Source organism: Fringilla coelebs, assembly GCF_963513975.1.
Source record: "Fringilla coelebs genome assembly, chromosome: 4".
Classification (NCBI taxonomy): Eukaryota; Metazoa; Chordata; class Aves; order Passeriformes; family Fringillidae; genus Fringilla; species Fringilla coelebs.
In genome coordinates, this window is record NC_140032.1 from 38,172,632 (window position 1) to 38,190,418 (window position 17,787).

Below are 17,787 nucleotides of genomic sequence, written 5' to 3' on the forward strand. Positions count from 1 at the left end.
TACAGAACAGGTAATTTGACAAACTGTGATGTTGGCTTTGAGTAATCTGACTAGCTATTAATTCACAAAGCAGTCTGGAGGGATTTGCAATGCAAACTGATTTCTGTCTAGACAGAAAAAGGAGTGCAAAACACATTAGAGTAGATAGAGTGTAACCAAAAAAAAAGTAGCCAAAAACCCCCTTTGCTTCCTAATTTCTTACCTGCGTGAGTTCATTGAATATTTTTCCTTTAAATCATTACTACTGACCTATCAAAGGACAACCAGTGTTATTGAGTGCTATAGTGTTTATTGATGGTTGGATTTTAGTTGACAACCAGCAATTAAAGTCACAGTACAACTTTTTACAATTTATGTAAAATTCCATGGATGTCTTACACTTCAAAAAATTTTTAGAAAACACGTCTATCTTTCAAAATTCGGAATCCTTATCTAGCATATGAACATTTCCATGTCAATCTTCCATATGTATTAACCATCTGCATTGAATAGCAGTTATGTGTTTGCTCATGAAAAATCTCCTCTGAAGGCATTGTTTAGTCTGGCTTCTAAGAGTTTGAATTACATCACAAACCAGTGCTGCATCTATTACATTTCTGATACCCATATCCAGCTTCCTGTTGTACAAATTTTAAGATTTTTCATGACATCCTAAAACCCAGTGTTACTTATTACTAGTGGTACTACTAATATACAAAACATTGCTCATTATTTATGCCAAAAGGAAATATTTACATTTTGCCCAAATTTTATTTACATTCCCTTTGAACACATAGTGTCAATTCCTACACAAATAAGCCAGTAAGTATACTGTCATTAATTTCTCTAGTGTGTAAGACACTGCACTTTTAAGATACTACATTATTTAATAGGGTTTAGTAGGAAAAGATAAGTGCACAAATCTTTAGGGATAGTATAGTATTTGGCTTCATGATTCCAGGGAGAGCAAAATACCAAACTGAAATTCTTTCACAGAAGGAAAGCACAGGAAGGTGCTCATAAATACCTATTGCAACATAATTACAAGCATGAAAAAAGAAATAATCCAACAACCAACCAGCCAGACTGCAGTCAGGCATTCACCACTGTTATGTCTATAAAACTGCAACAATACAGATACCAAAATTGTTTTGAGATGTCTTCCTATTCTTGTCTTGCGAACTCCCTTGAGAATGCTATGTGATACCTCAACACTAAATAACTTTTCTGTACTTGAGAAGACTCACAAAATGCACCTTTCATCTAAGAATTCATTCCCTAGTACCCTTTGGAAGACTTCAGGTATCTTCTCTTGGGGTCAAGCAAGCTACCCAGAAATGGGAAGGAGAATGTTCAACACTTTCAACATGATAGTGCAGGTATGTGAGAGGGCTGGCAAAGTGATGATCTCTCTGGACTCAGAATCAAACATTCTGTTTCCTATTTCAGGCAGCAGTTATGAAAGCAAGTTGATAGTTTCACGAACTAATACCAACATTTTTACTTGTTCCGCTGCAATAACTGTCAGAGAGGCTAGACAAACCTTGCAACTAACAATATGAAAATTAGTTTATGAAAAAAAATCTTCTAGGACTCAACTATTCACACAAAGAAAACCTTTTATTTCTAGAAAAAAAGTGCTTCTCCTTTCTACTAGGTGATGCTGCATTCCTACTCTAAAATATTTAGTTAATCTAGCATTATACACATTAGGTTTATTAAAGAGGGTGAAAGGGTATAAAAAAATTACCAAAACTAAGCAAACATTCATTACTATGAGTTTTGACAGAAGAGTCTTAAATTGGATATAAAAATTCTAAGATAAGCTGGAAAATTAATACTTAGAAACTTTTGTGTAAAATTTCACTCCTTTCAGATACTATATATCATTTTAAAGGACAAATTGAACACAGTTCAAGCGATTTTGTAGGAAAGAAGCTCCTAGTAAGAATGAACCAGATATGGTTCTAGGTATGATTCTGATAATGTTGGTAGATTAAATCTAGAAAAGATTTTGCTACTTTGACAGGAGAAATGTTCCTCTGCGAAGGGGAAAGAAGTCAACCTACTGATCAGATTGCTTTTTCTTTTTCAGATATCAAGAAAACAGCTAAACTGGGAGACTTACTCTGTAATATGTATGCTCTAAAAAGATATAGAATTAAACATTTCAAACCTATTATCCTTTATTTATTTTTATATCCAAAGGCTTGATATGGATATCAAAACTTTGGATATATACTGAAATTCTCTTCAAACTGTTTTGTACCCTAACCTACAATATTTAAACCCAAAAGTTTGTGTTATGACTATAAAATACTAATAGCCCATTGTTAGCACTTGGACATCTTTTAATTCCTCATTAGAGGTTAATTTGGTTTTCCAATATTCTTTTTTCCTTCATAAGGCTCACATTTCCAGCCTCCACAAATCAAATCATTCAGTCACACATATTCAGAGCATCAGCTAAGACTAGAGCTGATAATGTTGCACACTGTGAACAGCAGTATTAACTGTTAGTATAGAGCATGCACACCTGTGTGTATGTGCAATCTATATATGTATAATGGACATGAGGCAAAATAGGTATATAACAATTTTGTGAAGTAGCAAGAAAATTAATGAATAGCTGACAAAGAAAAGATTTTTCCCTCTTTCCTTCCTCTCATTTCCATGAAAATTAAAGGAAAGCTGCACTTTTCCTAGCCTGTATCCTCATAGTCACAGTGCTATTTTACAAATATCTCTCTGCTGCTAGGTCTGTCCTGCCTGTCAATTCAACCCTCAGAGTTAAAGCATCCCCCCACTGCTAGCATCCTTCAGAGGCCCCCTTTGGAAATACTCAAATCCAAGATAGAAACTTTTCTGTATTTTTCAGTGTCATAATTAAAACTCTCTCTAAATTCAAGAATATTCAAGCACAACTGGCCATCCTCTTAGAGCAAAGTTCAGACTGTATTGCTGTCTTCTCTTCTACATGTTTGACTTAGAAACATTAAATAACATTCTCAGTCTTTTAACATCCACTTGCTATTCAAGAATCTCCCTCAATATATAATGATGTATAATGGGAAAATGAAGCAGACAGAGAAAACCTGCAGTTAGAAAAATTGAGTCAGTGCCTTTTTTTTTTTAAGGATCAGGTTTTACTTGTGTTTGAGACACATCCCATCTGCCAAGATGGATTGGTAAAGCTAGCACTTAGTGGTTGGGTGTTATGTAATTCTTATGAGCACCATTTGGGTAATGGAATTTTGTGGGGCTTGTCCTTTTCCCCCTCAGTAGCAAGCAAACCATTTACTCCCCTTGCTGGTCTAAATGGAATTTACTGTTTAACTAATAAAGGAATTGATGTAAAGGACAGAGTACAGTATGGGAGGTGTGATAAAGCAGCATTGTCTGTAAGGGGGTTTCAGTTTACCAATGCTCAGCAGAAACACTTTTCTATTTATGGCTTCAGTACAAACTCAAAGAGCTAGTGAATCAAGAGATTATTTTTTCATATGATTCTTACCAGGTTCAGTTGCAGATCGTGGCTCTGCATATCACATCACAAGGAAGGAAAACAAACAAGAAAAATTTATTAGAGATTACATTAATAAATATCAGTGTATTGAATGAACATATTATACTGAAATACTGTAAATAAGTAGAGAACCTGTGCAGACATTACAAAATCAACAATATTTAAATTGTTTGTCAGTTCAGTTATTACTTCTAGCCATTAGCTTTGAAATGGGAACAGAAAAGGACTCTGTCCAAAATGGAATCCTGACAGACTAATTTCATGATCTTTTTCCATCCTGTATTAAAAATAGCCACTTCAGATTATTGCCTGAGCTGATTTTGGCTGAGTGCAGCTGTGCCAGATGGGCTAGAACTTCAAGATGAACTGGAGTCAAAGGCAGCCAAGTGGGATGCCACAACTCTGTGGCATCACATCCCTAATGTGTTTTTCCTCAGTCCCTTTGGCAGCAAAGTGCAGGCCAAGTTGGCTTTCACTTGGAGTGGTGTCCAGTACCTCTGGAATTGACTGAGGTGAAGACAGACAGAACCTCTTGTTACTAGTCAGGCTAGAAACAGGGAGAGGGGTTAATTTCAATATTAAATCCAACGCTAGGGTGTAGTGGGGCCACAGGTGAAGACTGTAATGGCAATACCTTTAAATTGTTGTAACCTGTGATTTGAGTTGCATGTTATAGGAGTTACTGTACCAGGAGCAATGTGAAACAATTGAGGAGAAGCCCTCACAAGAAGCAGTGCAAGGGCATTGATGACCTGGTCTGGGCTGGCTTTGGTGCTCAGTAAGTCCATGCAACACACCAGCTCTCCTGTCCTGAGTACCATCGTAACAGATGGAGCCCAAAGACATCGACTAACTGAACTCAAAGTAGGTTTTGTGGAATTTTACAGGGATGATGCATAGACTAAAGGAATGATATCTGTATACTAGACCAGAGGATGAGAAGTGGAGGTTCATGAGAATCTCTTGGCTAGTATGGGACCTGAGCGTGACATAAATGGTACGGAATAAGGGAGTGGAAAATGTCCTGGGTTTAAGTGGGATAGAGTAATTTCCTTCACAGTAACTGGTATTGGGCCATGTTTAAGATCTGTGCTTAAGACATTGTTGGTAATACAGAGAGCTTTTTTTAAAGGCCTTTTCTGCTACTTGTATCTTGCTGATAGTGAAGAGGCAGGGATGCACAAAGAACTGGGAGGGAACACAGCAAGGACAAGCAAACTGCAGTGATCAAAGTGATATTCCAAACCATATGACATCATGCTCAGCATATAGATCTGGGTGAAGAAGGAGGAAGGGGTAACATTCAGAGTTAGGGCGTTTGCCTTCCCCAGAAACTTACAGGTAATGGAACCTTGCTTTCCTCAGAATGGCTAAACACCCGCCTGCCCATAGGAAGGGGTGAAAAAATTCCTTGTTTTGCTTTGCTTCTGAGACTTTTGCTTTCCCTTTTAAACTGTATCTCAACTCATGAGTTCTCGCACTCTTACTTTTCCAATTCACTTCCCCAGCACACTGGGGAGAGTGAATGAGGACCTGTGTGGTCCTCAACTGCTGGCTGAAGTTAAACCATGACATTGCCTTACTTTTTTGGAGAATCCTGAAGTCTGGAGAATCTTGAATTTCAATGCCCTGTCGAAACCACTTAACATGAATGGGAGGGGGTCCTCTGACCCTGCATTCCAATACTACAACTTGTCCTTCAGATGCTGTGGCATTTTGTAGCTCCTGAAATGTAAACATCACAATTAAAATAAACCAGAAGCACTTTACATTCTTAAAAATAGTATTTTCTTCCCTTTGTAATTCAACTTTTTTATCTCATTACATTTTTGCAATAGACATTTTCTTTCATTCTGATTGAATTTAATATATCTTTATAGTTAAAAATTGGATAGGTTATTTACAAATACATTCTTAAAAACACCAAAGATTGGAAAAGCACAGAAGTATTTAATTCGTCAAATTAACACAAGCAGATCACTCCAGTTTGAGCTTTCTGGTTTTGTTCTTCCACAAACTGAAATGAAAATTCTGGAACTAACTACACATTGATTGACTTAATCCTGAGAGAGTAGCTGAGCTGCTTTTGGGTCCAGCTTTTGAAGGTGGAGCTGCTTTTCATCTGAGCCATTTGTAACAAACCAAGCAAAATTAGATGACACCAATATGATTAGGCTATATTAACTAGTGTATGGATAGCTTCTGAGACAGTACTCTGGCTGTAATAAATCGTTGTAGACATGTGAAAAATTTTGGAAGAGCCTAAATCTTTAATGAAGAGCTGCAACCAGAAGGAAGCACAATATTTTAAGTAGCAGAACTGACAGGTGATAGCCACTATTTTTACCTTTGTTATCTATTTTAAGATTAAAAATCAAGGAGTCCTTTTTACTCTGCAGAGGCTGTCTCATTTCCCTTGCAATTTATTGACAAAGTTTTAGACCTTACTGCAGCAAAGCACTTGAAGTTAGGTATAAGCTCAGAGTTATTCTAGTTTATATTCACAGATCTCTAGTTAATCAAATATATAAGAATTTTGTTACATGGAAACCTGAAAATCTTTGAGCTGTTCACTGAACTTTACATGGGGAGAAATTTATGTCAGGACGCTGGATTAAGTTAATATTTTGTTGTTCATATCTGGTTTGTTTCTTCTTTAGTTAGTTTTTTTGGTTTGGTATATCCCAGCTGCCTTAAGCAAGTTAGTAAAGAATTTCAGGGACAAGAGATATGAGCACTAGGAAGAAACAGCAGAGTTTTGATTGCTTTGGTAGTCTCTGGATGAGGGATGGACTTCTCCTGTTTCCCACTCTTACCTGGAAATTGCCTGCCTCCCAACCTTGCAGTAACCACATTCTCTAATCTCCTGCACCTCCACTATTCACCCTCTTGTGACACCTGCAGTATGGGTGCAGAATTATGAGACCTTTCTAGACAGGAGAAAGGAATATGCTGGAGCCAAGGTAGACACCTGTAGAGAGCAGGGCTTACTCTTACTCTTATCTCCAGGCAAAGCTATTTGCTGTCCATATTAATTTTTAATCAAATGTTTTCCTGAAGTAATAACCAGAAATACTTCATTTTGGCTTCAGCAAGTAGTGATTAAATAATAATTACTACTATGGAAATCACTGTTTGAGGCAAACTGAAATAATATTTTCAATTGAAGCTGTATTTTATAGATAGGGAAGCATACCATCCTTTTTTTTTTTGCTGCTACCTAATTCCCAGTTCTTGTTTGATTTGGGATAACTGTGAAGATAAATATTGACTTAAGTAATTACCTAAGAAATACTGAATAGAATTTTCTGAATAGAAACTGCTCTTTTAAAAAGTATGATCAGCAGAAGAAAGGATTGGCTCCTGTGCTCAGCACTAGTGAGGCTGCACCTTGAATCCCATGCTGAGTTTTGGCCTCCTCAGGAAAAACATTGAGGTGCTGGAGCATGTCCAAAGAAGAGCAACAAAGCTAGTAAAGGGTTTAGAGCACAAATCCTATGAGAAGCAGCTGAGAGACCTGGGGTTGTTTAGTTGTGAGAAACAGAGGCTTGGGGGGATGTAATTGCTCTCTAGGAATTTGTAATAAAGAGGGGGTTGAGGTCCTCTCAAAAGTAACATGCAATTGGACAAGAGGAAAGGCCTCAAGGCGTGACAAGGAGGTTTAGATTGGATATCAGAAAAAATTGTTTTCAGAGAAAGGGTTGCCAAGTACTGGCTACCCAGGGAAGTCACCATCCATGTATGTATTTAAAAGCCATGTAGATGTGGCATTTATCAACATGGTTTAGCAGTGGGCTTAGTCGTGCTAGGTTAATGGTTGGGCCGGATGATCTAAAAGGTCTTTTCCAACCTAAGTGGTTCTATGATTTTTAACTTACAATTTTTTTTCTAAATCAGAGTTAAAAAGCCTGTGTTATTTGTTCTTATCAGTAGATAAATTATTGTAAATGAAGCTTTGTCAAGACTGTTATTAGTAATTGGTACTTACCTTGCTACATTTTACAAAGATTTATCAATGGAGAGCAGTCACAGGCATAAGAAAACTCATAAAGAATATTAATTTTAATCCACTAGTAGAATGCATAAGAACTTCATTGATGCAGTGGAAAAGTATTTTCTTAGGAAGTCATTGATACTGAAAAGTTTGAACTTGATCAAGCCTTCCTGCATTAGGATACATAATTTTGATATTTTCTCTTGGACTATAAGAGTATGATATAAAAATCATGATGGTTAAAACATACCTTTGTAAAAATAGGTGCAGAATAGATAGGCTTGGATCCATCCAGATGATGCAGGTATGAAGTAGGGCTTTGAACCTGCAAAGCAATGTAAGAATGCTGTGAAATGGAAAGAACACTAGTTTCAATGATACAGCCCCCGCGTATATGCAAAAATGCAAACCCTCACATGTGCAGTCTTATTGTTCTTTCTACCATGCTTCTTGGAAGACATCATTATTTCACGTCTGTTATATTCTGAAATCGAAATGCAAACTTTGAAGGCTTCTATACTTCCAATGAGAATTTTGTGTCCAATTGTCTTAGCCTGAAAGTGTTTTGAGAATTTGACTCCCGTTAATAGATTCAAGTAAATCTTTTGCATTGAATCATTTTGCTTCTCCTGCTACTACATCCCTTCACTGATGCAGTGATAAATAAATCCAGGTACCTAAAAGCTTATCAAGTTAGCTTAAGGAAGGGAAAAGAATTTACCATGTACAGGATGACAGAGATTTTAATTTTGTTTGTATTTTATGATTTACATGTAAACTCTAAGTCAGCCACGGAGGCATTAAAGACTTAGTACAAATAAATGAACAATGATTTTCTATATTTAGCATCTAGATAGTAAATTTGTCTTTCTCTAAAAGGCCCAAAGAAATGACAGCAATATTACATTTAATAACAAAATTTAAAACTTTTGCTAAAAAATATTGCAGGCATTTATTTGTAGTACATTCTTTTGGGACTAGAATAAGTCACTATTAAGCGATAAACTCTGTAATTTTCATCATCACCAGATCTGTCTGCTGCTTAAATGCTGTGTTGATACATGTTGTGTAAGAATCCATATGTATATTTACTTTTATGTCCTATTCAGTGGATAAATACTTAATTTTTAAAAATCATAATTCTTAATACAGTAATGCAAGTTTATACTTTAACAATATAATTCCTCAAAATGAAAGAGTTTTTCAGATGTTGCAAATCTTGGAAGAAAATTTGAAATACTTTTACTAATTTAAAATTTGTCTAAAAATACCTGCTGACTGGGCATAGAGATAGGTTGAATTACAGCTGTGGTCACTCCTGATTTTGGTGAAGAAGATCCTATTGTCAAGGAAACAGAAGTGGTTTTCTTTTGGGCCCTGAAAAATAAAAGCCCAGGAAGCATTTTATAGGATCTGAAATGAGAATGTCTTAGTTTTTAATACGTAACCCACCTTGTACTTTCTACATATTTAAATATGTCATTATCAACTGAAAAGACTGACATGACTGCTGAAGATCAAGATGGATGAATGAAGCTTGCGTAGAACACAACCTTTTGGCACTTCCTCGCGCAATAAAAAGTACTTAGTAAAGATGAAACTAAAATGTATTTTGTTTCTTTAAGTGTAGTCCTCTGCATATTTCTTTGGAGGCACTGGATTGGGTGACTACAAATGAAAACTTGGTTAACTTGAGCTTACTTTTGAATATGAAAAGTTGGTATCAACAAATATGTTGTCTGAGTGAGGCCTGTTCTCTGACAGAACAAACAAATTAATATGATTTACAGTTATTATACTACACATTTATATCACATGAGAGAAATAGAAAAGACAAGGCATACGCAGGTGTACACCAGATGCTTATTCAGATAGTAAAACAACCAAAGATTTTCCAGTATCCCTTGATAAGAACATTTACACAATATGGATAATGCTTTACACACTTACTGTGGCATAGCTCCAGATTTTAACTGGAAAATTAAACTTTCAGTCTCTGAATCTGTAGAACTGGCACCTGGAAAAGAAAGTTTTTTCAATAATCTTATATATTTTTATTGATTTATTTAATGTTTAAATTTCAAGGGAAAAACTATGATACTTTTTTATTTCACTTCAAGAACTGAGAATCCTCTCTAACAAATTGGCAGTTTTTTTATCTGATAAAGATTGTAACTATGTTCTTTAGACAGTTACAGAAATCATAACCATGCCAATTTAATTGCACACTGCTTTCCCTGGGCTCCTAGCTGTCTCCCTTCATATTAAAACAAATATGGCCAAGACAAAAAAAAAAAAAAAAAAAAAAAGCTGAGTACTATTGCTCTACGGGAAATGTATAATTTTATTTACTCAAATTTTAAATTTGGAGCTTAAGCAAACATATGGCTTATACAGATAACAAATCTTCAAACTTAAGTAAGAGCAACTCATATACCAAGACATTTTCAGACTAAACTTGCTGCCCATGATGTCCACATTTCAGACTATTTACATTAACCTACACATAACATTTATGTACTGCTATTTCTTGCCAGTGGAAGTCTTGATATAATGTATGTGTTTGGCAATACCCCGAGCTTACTTAAAGAAAAAAAATATGAAAGCATTGATTCCCTTTGTCCTAATTTTTCCTAAGAACAGATACTTCACACATTTATTCTAGACATTTATGCAGTACATATTATTCCTCAAGGAATTTGTGCATATATATGGATAGCTGTATCTTTAATGCAAACCATAAGCACTTCATAATCAATATGCATAGTGTAGCATAGACAGATTCCAATGAAACAATGCTGGGACTAAAATACCCAAGTACCCTATTAATTTACAAAGTTTATGCTGTAAAAAAAAATCAAAGCAATAAGTAGTATAGAATAGATGAGAAGAGAGAAGCAAATGTCCAGTCATCAAAGTGGGTCTGCATGAAAGGATTTCTTAAGAACACAGAACAACCAGGTCTTGCATGGCTGGGCCTGCTGCACAAAAGAAGTATGACACAGCAGTGTCATCAAGTCTATTAATGTACAAAGCACTGCTTGTGTGACAACCTGTTTCCCTTAAAAATGACAGGGCATGCAGGGCATGAGCCTAATGACTTGTACAAGTCTCTCTCTTTCAAAGTAACATATTATAAAACTTCAGGATAGGACATCCATACAGCAAGACTGGCAGATGTCAAAGAATGAATTATTTTATTCACAGCATCTCTCTACCTAGCTGTTTCAACTTTTACTGTTGCTCCTGTCCCTATAAATTCACACAGCAGTATGTATTTGTACTACACCTGAGTATTTCTGAAATCATGATTACTACTGTAAAAAAAACTCCTACTAGAAACTGCAAGATTCAGAAAAGTTTTGGGGATTTTGCTATTACATCCCAATGGCATATTAAAAAGTTCTGAGAATAAAGAGCATAATGAAAGAAATCCTATAAAGGCACATATGTCATGATTTAGCTAATTAAGAGCAAAAAGTTTTTTGTTTGGTTAATAAAAATCAATTTAATAATTTTGGCCTGTCATTATTCAGATTTCTTATGACTATTTCTTATGTTAATTTATTTTATGCTTTCAAGTGACCATTTAAATTCACTTCAATGAGTCATGAAACTGGTGAAAGAATACATAGTACCAAATTTTTTGGGAGATGTATGAATTAAAATAAAAAATGGTATTCAGTTAAGATAGTCTTGTCTGAAATATAGTTCTCTGCTAAAAAATAACTTAATAATTTTACTCATTGTCATCAATAACTTTTCTCAGAGAAAATAATGCTTTAGTAACCACTAATTTTGCAGTCAGAAAATATTTTGACAATAACTGGTAGCTGTTTGTGGACAAAACCGGTATGACTGACTTTAATCTGACTTAAAATCAGTATGCCAAAGAGAATGGATTATAGTATATTTACACATGACTAAAGATGACACTAAAGACAACTCATTTTGGGCAGCCATATATATTTGCACAGAGAAGCAAATATATTAAAACTGAGACAGGGACTACTGCTATCATGGAAATCATTATTACTATCACTAGTCAAATCTTTAACTAGTGATTTACAGAGGTACTGCTTAAAAGATTATGATATGACAAAGTTTTTGTTGGTTCCTTCCATTTCATTCTTTATCTCTTTTCTACCCTAAATCAGTGATTCCTGACACATTCCTTGAAATATCTGAATTAATATGATGTGATGTTCAAAATGTGCTTTGCTAAAGATAAGCAGAGGAACACCATAAAAATATCACCATATTGAATGTAATGTTCAGATAAAGAACCAAAAGTAAACTTCAGCTTAATTATCTTCTCTTATATGCATCAAGTATTTTATTATTTTATCTCTTACCTTCAATGAATATTTCAGCTGATGTGCTATCTGAACCAAAAGAATTTGAAGCCAGACAAGTATAGCGCCCAGTGTCGTCTTCAAAGGCTTCTACTATAATTAGTGAATGAAGTCCTCCACTTTCAGAATGGATCTGAATATCAGGGGAATTCTGGAGTTCTTTTCCTTCACAGAACCATCTGCAGCCCACACACATTTAGAAAGACAAAGACAAAAAGAATATAAAGGATTGGTTCAGGCTCATCGCACACCAGAAGACATTACACTCTGCTGCAAAAATCTAAATTGCTACTGGAATCAGCACATGGTGCTTTGAAGTGTTTAACAAAGAAAGTATTTCACAAAGAAATGACTTGCTAGAATAAACTTTGTTTAAAAGGTAGGGAGACATTTCTGTACACAAATATCTACATTTTAAAACTATCTCCTGTCCTGTTTTGGTAAATGAGTTTTTCCTGCATAATTTGTGTATTGGCTTGTTTTGACCACAGTCTTATCCATTTTGATATAATTTATCACTCCCACTGATTCTGCACAGAAAATAGCTGAATTTGCAATCAGTAGCACAGGGTCTAGCTGGAGGCCTATCACTAGTGGTGTACCCCAGGGGTCGATATTTGGCCCAGTATTATTCATCAATGGCTTGGCTGGATGAGAAGGTGCCTCCTCAGCAAGTTCACTGATGACACAAAGCTGGAAGGGGTGGCCAATACCCCAGAGGTCCACCCTGTGCAGCTCTTCAGAGGGACCTTGGCAGGTTGGAGAGATGGGCAGAGACAAACCAGCTGAAATTCAGCCAAGGCAATGGCAGGGTTCCACACCTGTGGAGGAACAATCATGCACCAGTATAGGCTGGAGGCTGGTGGACACCCAGCTGTCCACGAGCCAGCAGTGTGACCTTGCGGCCAAGAGGCAAATGGTCTCCTGGGGTGCATTAGGAAGAACATTCCAGCAGGTCAAGGGAGGTGATCCTGCCCCTCTACTCAGCCCTGGTGAGACCTCATGTGGAGCGCTGTTTCCAGTTCTGGGCTCCTCAGGACAAGAGAGATATGAAGCTTCTGGAGCTCCTGTTGAGAGGGTAACAAAGATAATTAAGAGACTGGAGCATCTCTTATATAAGAATAGGAGATGGGCCTGTTCAGCCTTGAGAAGAGACAACTGAGATGGGACATCATGAACGTATATAAGTATCTGAAGGGAGGGTAACAAAAGGGCAAATCCAGGTTCTGCTCAGTGGTGTCAATAGGACAAGAGACAGCAGGCAACTGATTCACAGAAGGTCCCACCAGGATATTAGGAAGAACTTTACTGTGCAGGTGACTGAGCACCAGAAGAGATTGCAGAGACAGAGTGTGGGGTCTCCCACACTGGAGATACTCAAGAACTGTCTGGACACAATCCTGTGGCATGTGCTCTGCTTGAGCAGGGAGGCTGGGACAGATGACCCACTGTGGTCCCTTCCATCCTGACCCGTTCTGGGATTCTGGGATTTTTGTCCATTTTACCCAGTCAACCTAATATAATCCCATGGCACAGGTTCCATATTGGTACACTTTAATAGGTTTACTCTTCCTTTAGATCAAGAACACAAACTGGTTTCCCAGGGCTGGATTTTTAGGTGTGTAAGTAATATATCTTCTACTACCCAAAGGTTATGTCCTAACAAAAGGGAAGGATATAGGAACAGATAAAACAGACACTTATCTAGGGTGACTTATAAGTATGTAAAAGCACAGCAAAATTTTGTTTACATCCGGTCAATCAAGCATTTGCCAGTGTAAACTATTCTGTGTTCTCAGCCCATACTGCTGCCATGAAAGTACCTGTTCCCACCTTTTTTCTGTTTGATGCCCTCATATCAGGTTGTCCTACTACCCTGGGCTATGCCCTGATATATCTCCATCTCTGGCAACCCAGTAAGTATGAGAAGTAACTAATTCTTGGTTTATAGTGTCTGCTGTGCATTTTTACAGGGAGCAGAGGCAGATTGGAGAGTCATTAAAAGAAAATCACTCATGAGCAACCATTCCTTCTGTTCTCAAATTGTCCCTATATCCTGAAAAATAATTTTGCCAAGCCTTGCCAGGGCTGTTATTCCCATTCCAGTCCTGCAAACCCACTCTGATCTTTACCACTCTTTCTTCCCTTCTTCTCACTCTATAATCCTAATCTGTGTTTTTCCATGTCCTCTCCCTTCCCTCCTTTCCCTCTTCTTCCTCTGCGACCCCAATATTCAAATCTTGCTCTAAAAAGAACAAAATGAGGAATTATTGACAGCAAGCTTCAAAAGGGATCTTCCCCCCCAAACTTTTAGTTTGCTACTCTAGTATGTTTTTTAAAAAAATTAACAAATATAACCTCAGAACTTTATGGATAGTCAATGCAAAATAAAAGATGAACAAATTGTTAAAAATAATTTTTAAATATTTAAAATTTGCTGCAAAAAATCGGTATTTTTCCTTTAATTTGTATATGTTGATGAAAGAATTTTTGCGGTTACATCCCAGTAATACTTCAGAATTAAATTTTTTTTTCCCTCTATCAGATGTCTTCCCATTACCCCCAAAACCCAAAATAATCACACGGAGTTCCTACCTATTTAGGAAAAGCATGCAACTATTAAATAACAATCAGCGAGGAGTCTTTAAAATTGAACTGCCTCACTTTATTGGTTTTTCTAATTACAAACTTCATGTAATTAACATAAATAAAAATGTTTTAAAGCATCCTTCTGAAAATATTGCATTGTAAAACTTGAAATGTCATGGTTATTACAGAATGCAGAGTTAAGAAACCTACCAGGTTTACACATAACACAATGCCCCTTAATAACATAATAATTGTGGGCAAGCTCTCTGTGTTAATGAACAATAGATGTTTTATTCCTGAAGGCAAAACCCTCAGTTTGTGGTGGCATTAAAGCTATATGCAATTGTCTTCAGTAATTAAAATGCTAACAAGTTCTTTTTCTGTCTTCTGTTACCTAGATAGTGCTCAGAGAAAGTATCATTTTTGCAATGAACTAACAAACTTCCATTTGTTTACTCAGCAGACCCCTTTGGCCTACTTTTACAACTATTTGCCTTGGAGACAAATCTATTCTGTCAGCTCTACTGCCAAAATTAACATTTCTCTTCCCCCTCTTCCCCTCCTTTCCTCTTGTCACAAGTTGTCCCTTCTACCAGTGTGAGGACCTCTGCTACCATTTCTGATTATTAGACCTTCAGAGTCCTAACCTCTGTGTAGCCTTTCCTAAGCTGCATTTTAAACAATATGCACAAGAGAGAAGTTAATTCAATTTCTAGACAATCACAGACAAGAGCCTGTAATATGAGGCCCTACATAACCATTTGTTCTATTTTTCTTTCCTTTCCAGAAACATCCTGCAAAGGAAAACCTCTCCTCCAAGCCTAATTATTTTCTCAGACAGATCCCATTTTAGTTTCATGCAAGCTGTATGGCTTTCTATTGTTTCCTAAATTCTATGTTCACAAAATGCTTAAGAAATTCTCTTAAGCATGAGAACCTTAAACAACAAAAGAAATCCATTTATTTATTTTTATCACATAATATTTAATAAGAAAACTGTTTTCTTAGGAGGACAAGTTCTATGTTGTCCCTTGCTTTGTGCATACACACGGTCAGTCTCAAGTGGTAGGAGCTATTCCTCAGCACTAGCTGGGATTAAGACTTGTTGCATCACATCAGTGTCATACTGAAAACGAGTCCTGACCTGCTTCATCAGACACTGCCTGCCTCAGAGGAAAGCACATAAGTAAGCAATTCAATACCAAATTACCTCAGCTGTCATTAAGGCAATGTTTGATGCATGGGAAGCACACCTGGTGTGGGACTCCACTGTTTATTGTGGAAGAAGAATTCACTTTTACAATTGGCAAGAGCACAGGTATTTAAAATGATGAAAACTGGAAGAGGCTTAGTTGTACTCTTTCCTTTTCTAATCGTATCTTCTTTTCTGTGTACATGTTGATAAAAGAGGAGGATTACTTGTGAATTTCTTTTGGTGATTATATCAAAATTAGGTGAATAAGAAAATACTCAATTTAAGTATTTATTCAGCAATAACTTTCCAGTTGCCAGTTCAGTTCAAGAGAGTTTGTGAATTCAAAAAGGGGTCATCAAATGAAAATAAGTGAAGTATTTTTTTCCCCTAACACAGACTAAATGTCACTTTTTCATCTTTTATATATATATATATATTTGCAGTCGGCCTTACTGCATTGCAATCCGAATAATCATAGAGGAGAATTTTCTGCTCCTAAGAACTGAAAAAGATTCAAAGACAAATCTTTGAAGCATTCCCTCTTACTGCGAAGGGATCACTAAAGCAAGCAACAAATCACTATCAAAGGGAAACTGAGCCAAAGAAACCAGGACTCATGGCTAGACACAGAAAAATAACCACAAAGCAAGTCTTACAAGAAAATTCCAGTTTTATGCTAACTAGGGCAGCATTAACTCATGTCCAGTCTATTCCAGTCTACTGATCCTCTTGGGGATAAGAGGATTATTTTCTAGCCCCGAGAAGACAACAATACTTCTGGAGAGTTAAAACACCCCAAACCAAACCCAACCTGAAAGAAAATAACCCAGAGGAACAAATGCACAGCAGATGCTTTGAGAAAAAGGAAATTTTCTACATAGAGACCATTGTTTTTAAAGATACCTCTGTCATAACTTCTGGATACCAAGCGTTAAATCATCAACTCATTTCCCTAACCCTTTGTTGCAGGTTCTCTGTATGGCATTAAGTGGGCAAATAGGAAAAAACCAGACAGAAACACCAACAAAAGGGTTTAGAGCTATGTGTACATATCAGTCCCCAGAATAAGTCTTCCAGCTTGCACCGTGGGTGCATTCCTGCAGGTCATGGTACAGTTCATACAAATTTGTAGAGAACTGTCCCCTTGAAAAAGAACAGAAACTACTGTAAGATGTCAGATAGTGGCTGGCCACTTAAAAAAAAAAAAAAAAAAAAAAAAAAAAAGCATACACTTTATGTAACTAAAATCAATTTTATTAGTCATTGACTATCTTGCCAAGTTTCAAATTGCACTGCATTTTTCTGCTCTTTCCTACTTTCTTCTTCATCCTCTTTCCACCATTTCTCTTCTTGTGTGCATTCCCACTCTTTGCCTTTTTTTCAACCATGCTTAGTTTACACCTCCATTATATCTCCTGTATATTACAATTATAGCAATTAAATATTTAATGCAGACAGTGAAACAATTGCTAAACTGGAAAGTCAACAGACAAGGAAGAGATATTTTGGTAGCAGGGGAACAATGATTAGGCACTCATTTTTCATGCTTCAAAGCTTCTTTGCTTTTTACTGGCTACATTGTGGCAAAACCAGAACAGCAAACAAAAAAGGACAGTCAGATGCCAGGTAAGCAGCAGCTCATGCACACTGACATCAAGCAGCAAGCCACACAATGTGCCTTTCTATTCACTCCTCTTTTCTTTATGTCCTCACAATCCTACATGCATGGAAATACATAGGAGCACGTGTGTCTGGGATTTTAATGACCCTGAACAAAATATAAACAGAGTTGAACAGTACACTGACTAAGTAAGCACAAGGGTCTTAAGAAAAACAGTTCAAGGTTCTCTCTAATGCATAATCCTGCTGGAACTTATGTTTTTTGAGAGTCACTGAGGAATAGAGAGGTTTTCCTCTCTGCACACTCTTAAAGTTAATTTAAAATGGCAGCTGAAGTGAAACTTTAAGATATAGCCTTAGGGAGAAATTATAATAGGGAACTCTGACTACTACAGAAAGTGTAGAGAGATAAGTTGTAAATTAAAAAGTAATTTTATCCTTAGTGGTGTTAAGTATGTCCAGCAAGAAAAGTCAAAGTGAAATATTCTGACATTCATACTGGCAGAGTCAGCATTTCCATCACAATACT

General features: G+C 36.5%; 1 protein-coding gene across 1 annotated transcript in view; it reads right to left on the reverse strand.

Moving 5' to 3' along the window:
- Positions 1-17,787, reverse strand: part of PALLD (palladin, cytoskeletal associated protein) — a 186,112-nt gene that overhangs the window by 113,452 nt on the left and 54,873 nt on the right. The window contains exons 3-8 of the mRNA XM_084204387.1: positions 11,855-12,033; positions 9,450-9,516; positions 8,771-8,876; positions 7,750-7,824; positions 5,089-5,230; positions 3,494-3,517 (exon numbers count right to left, since the gene is read on the reverse strand). Of these exons, the coding sequence (XP_084060513.1) occupies positions 3,494-3,517; positions 5,089-5,230; positions 7,750-7,824; positions 8,771-8,876; positions 9,450-9,516; positions 11,855-12,033 (593 nt within the window). The remainder of the gene's footprint in view (positions 1-3,493; positions 3,518-5,088; positions 5,231-7,749; positions 7,825-8,770; positions 8,877-9,449; positions 9,517-11,854; positions 12,034-17,787) is intronic.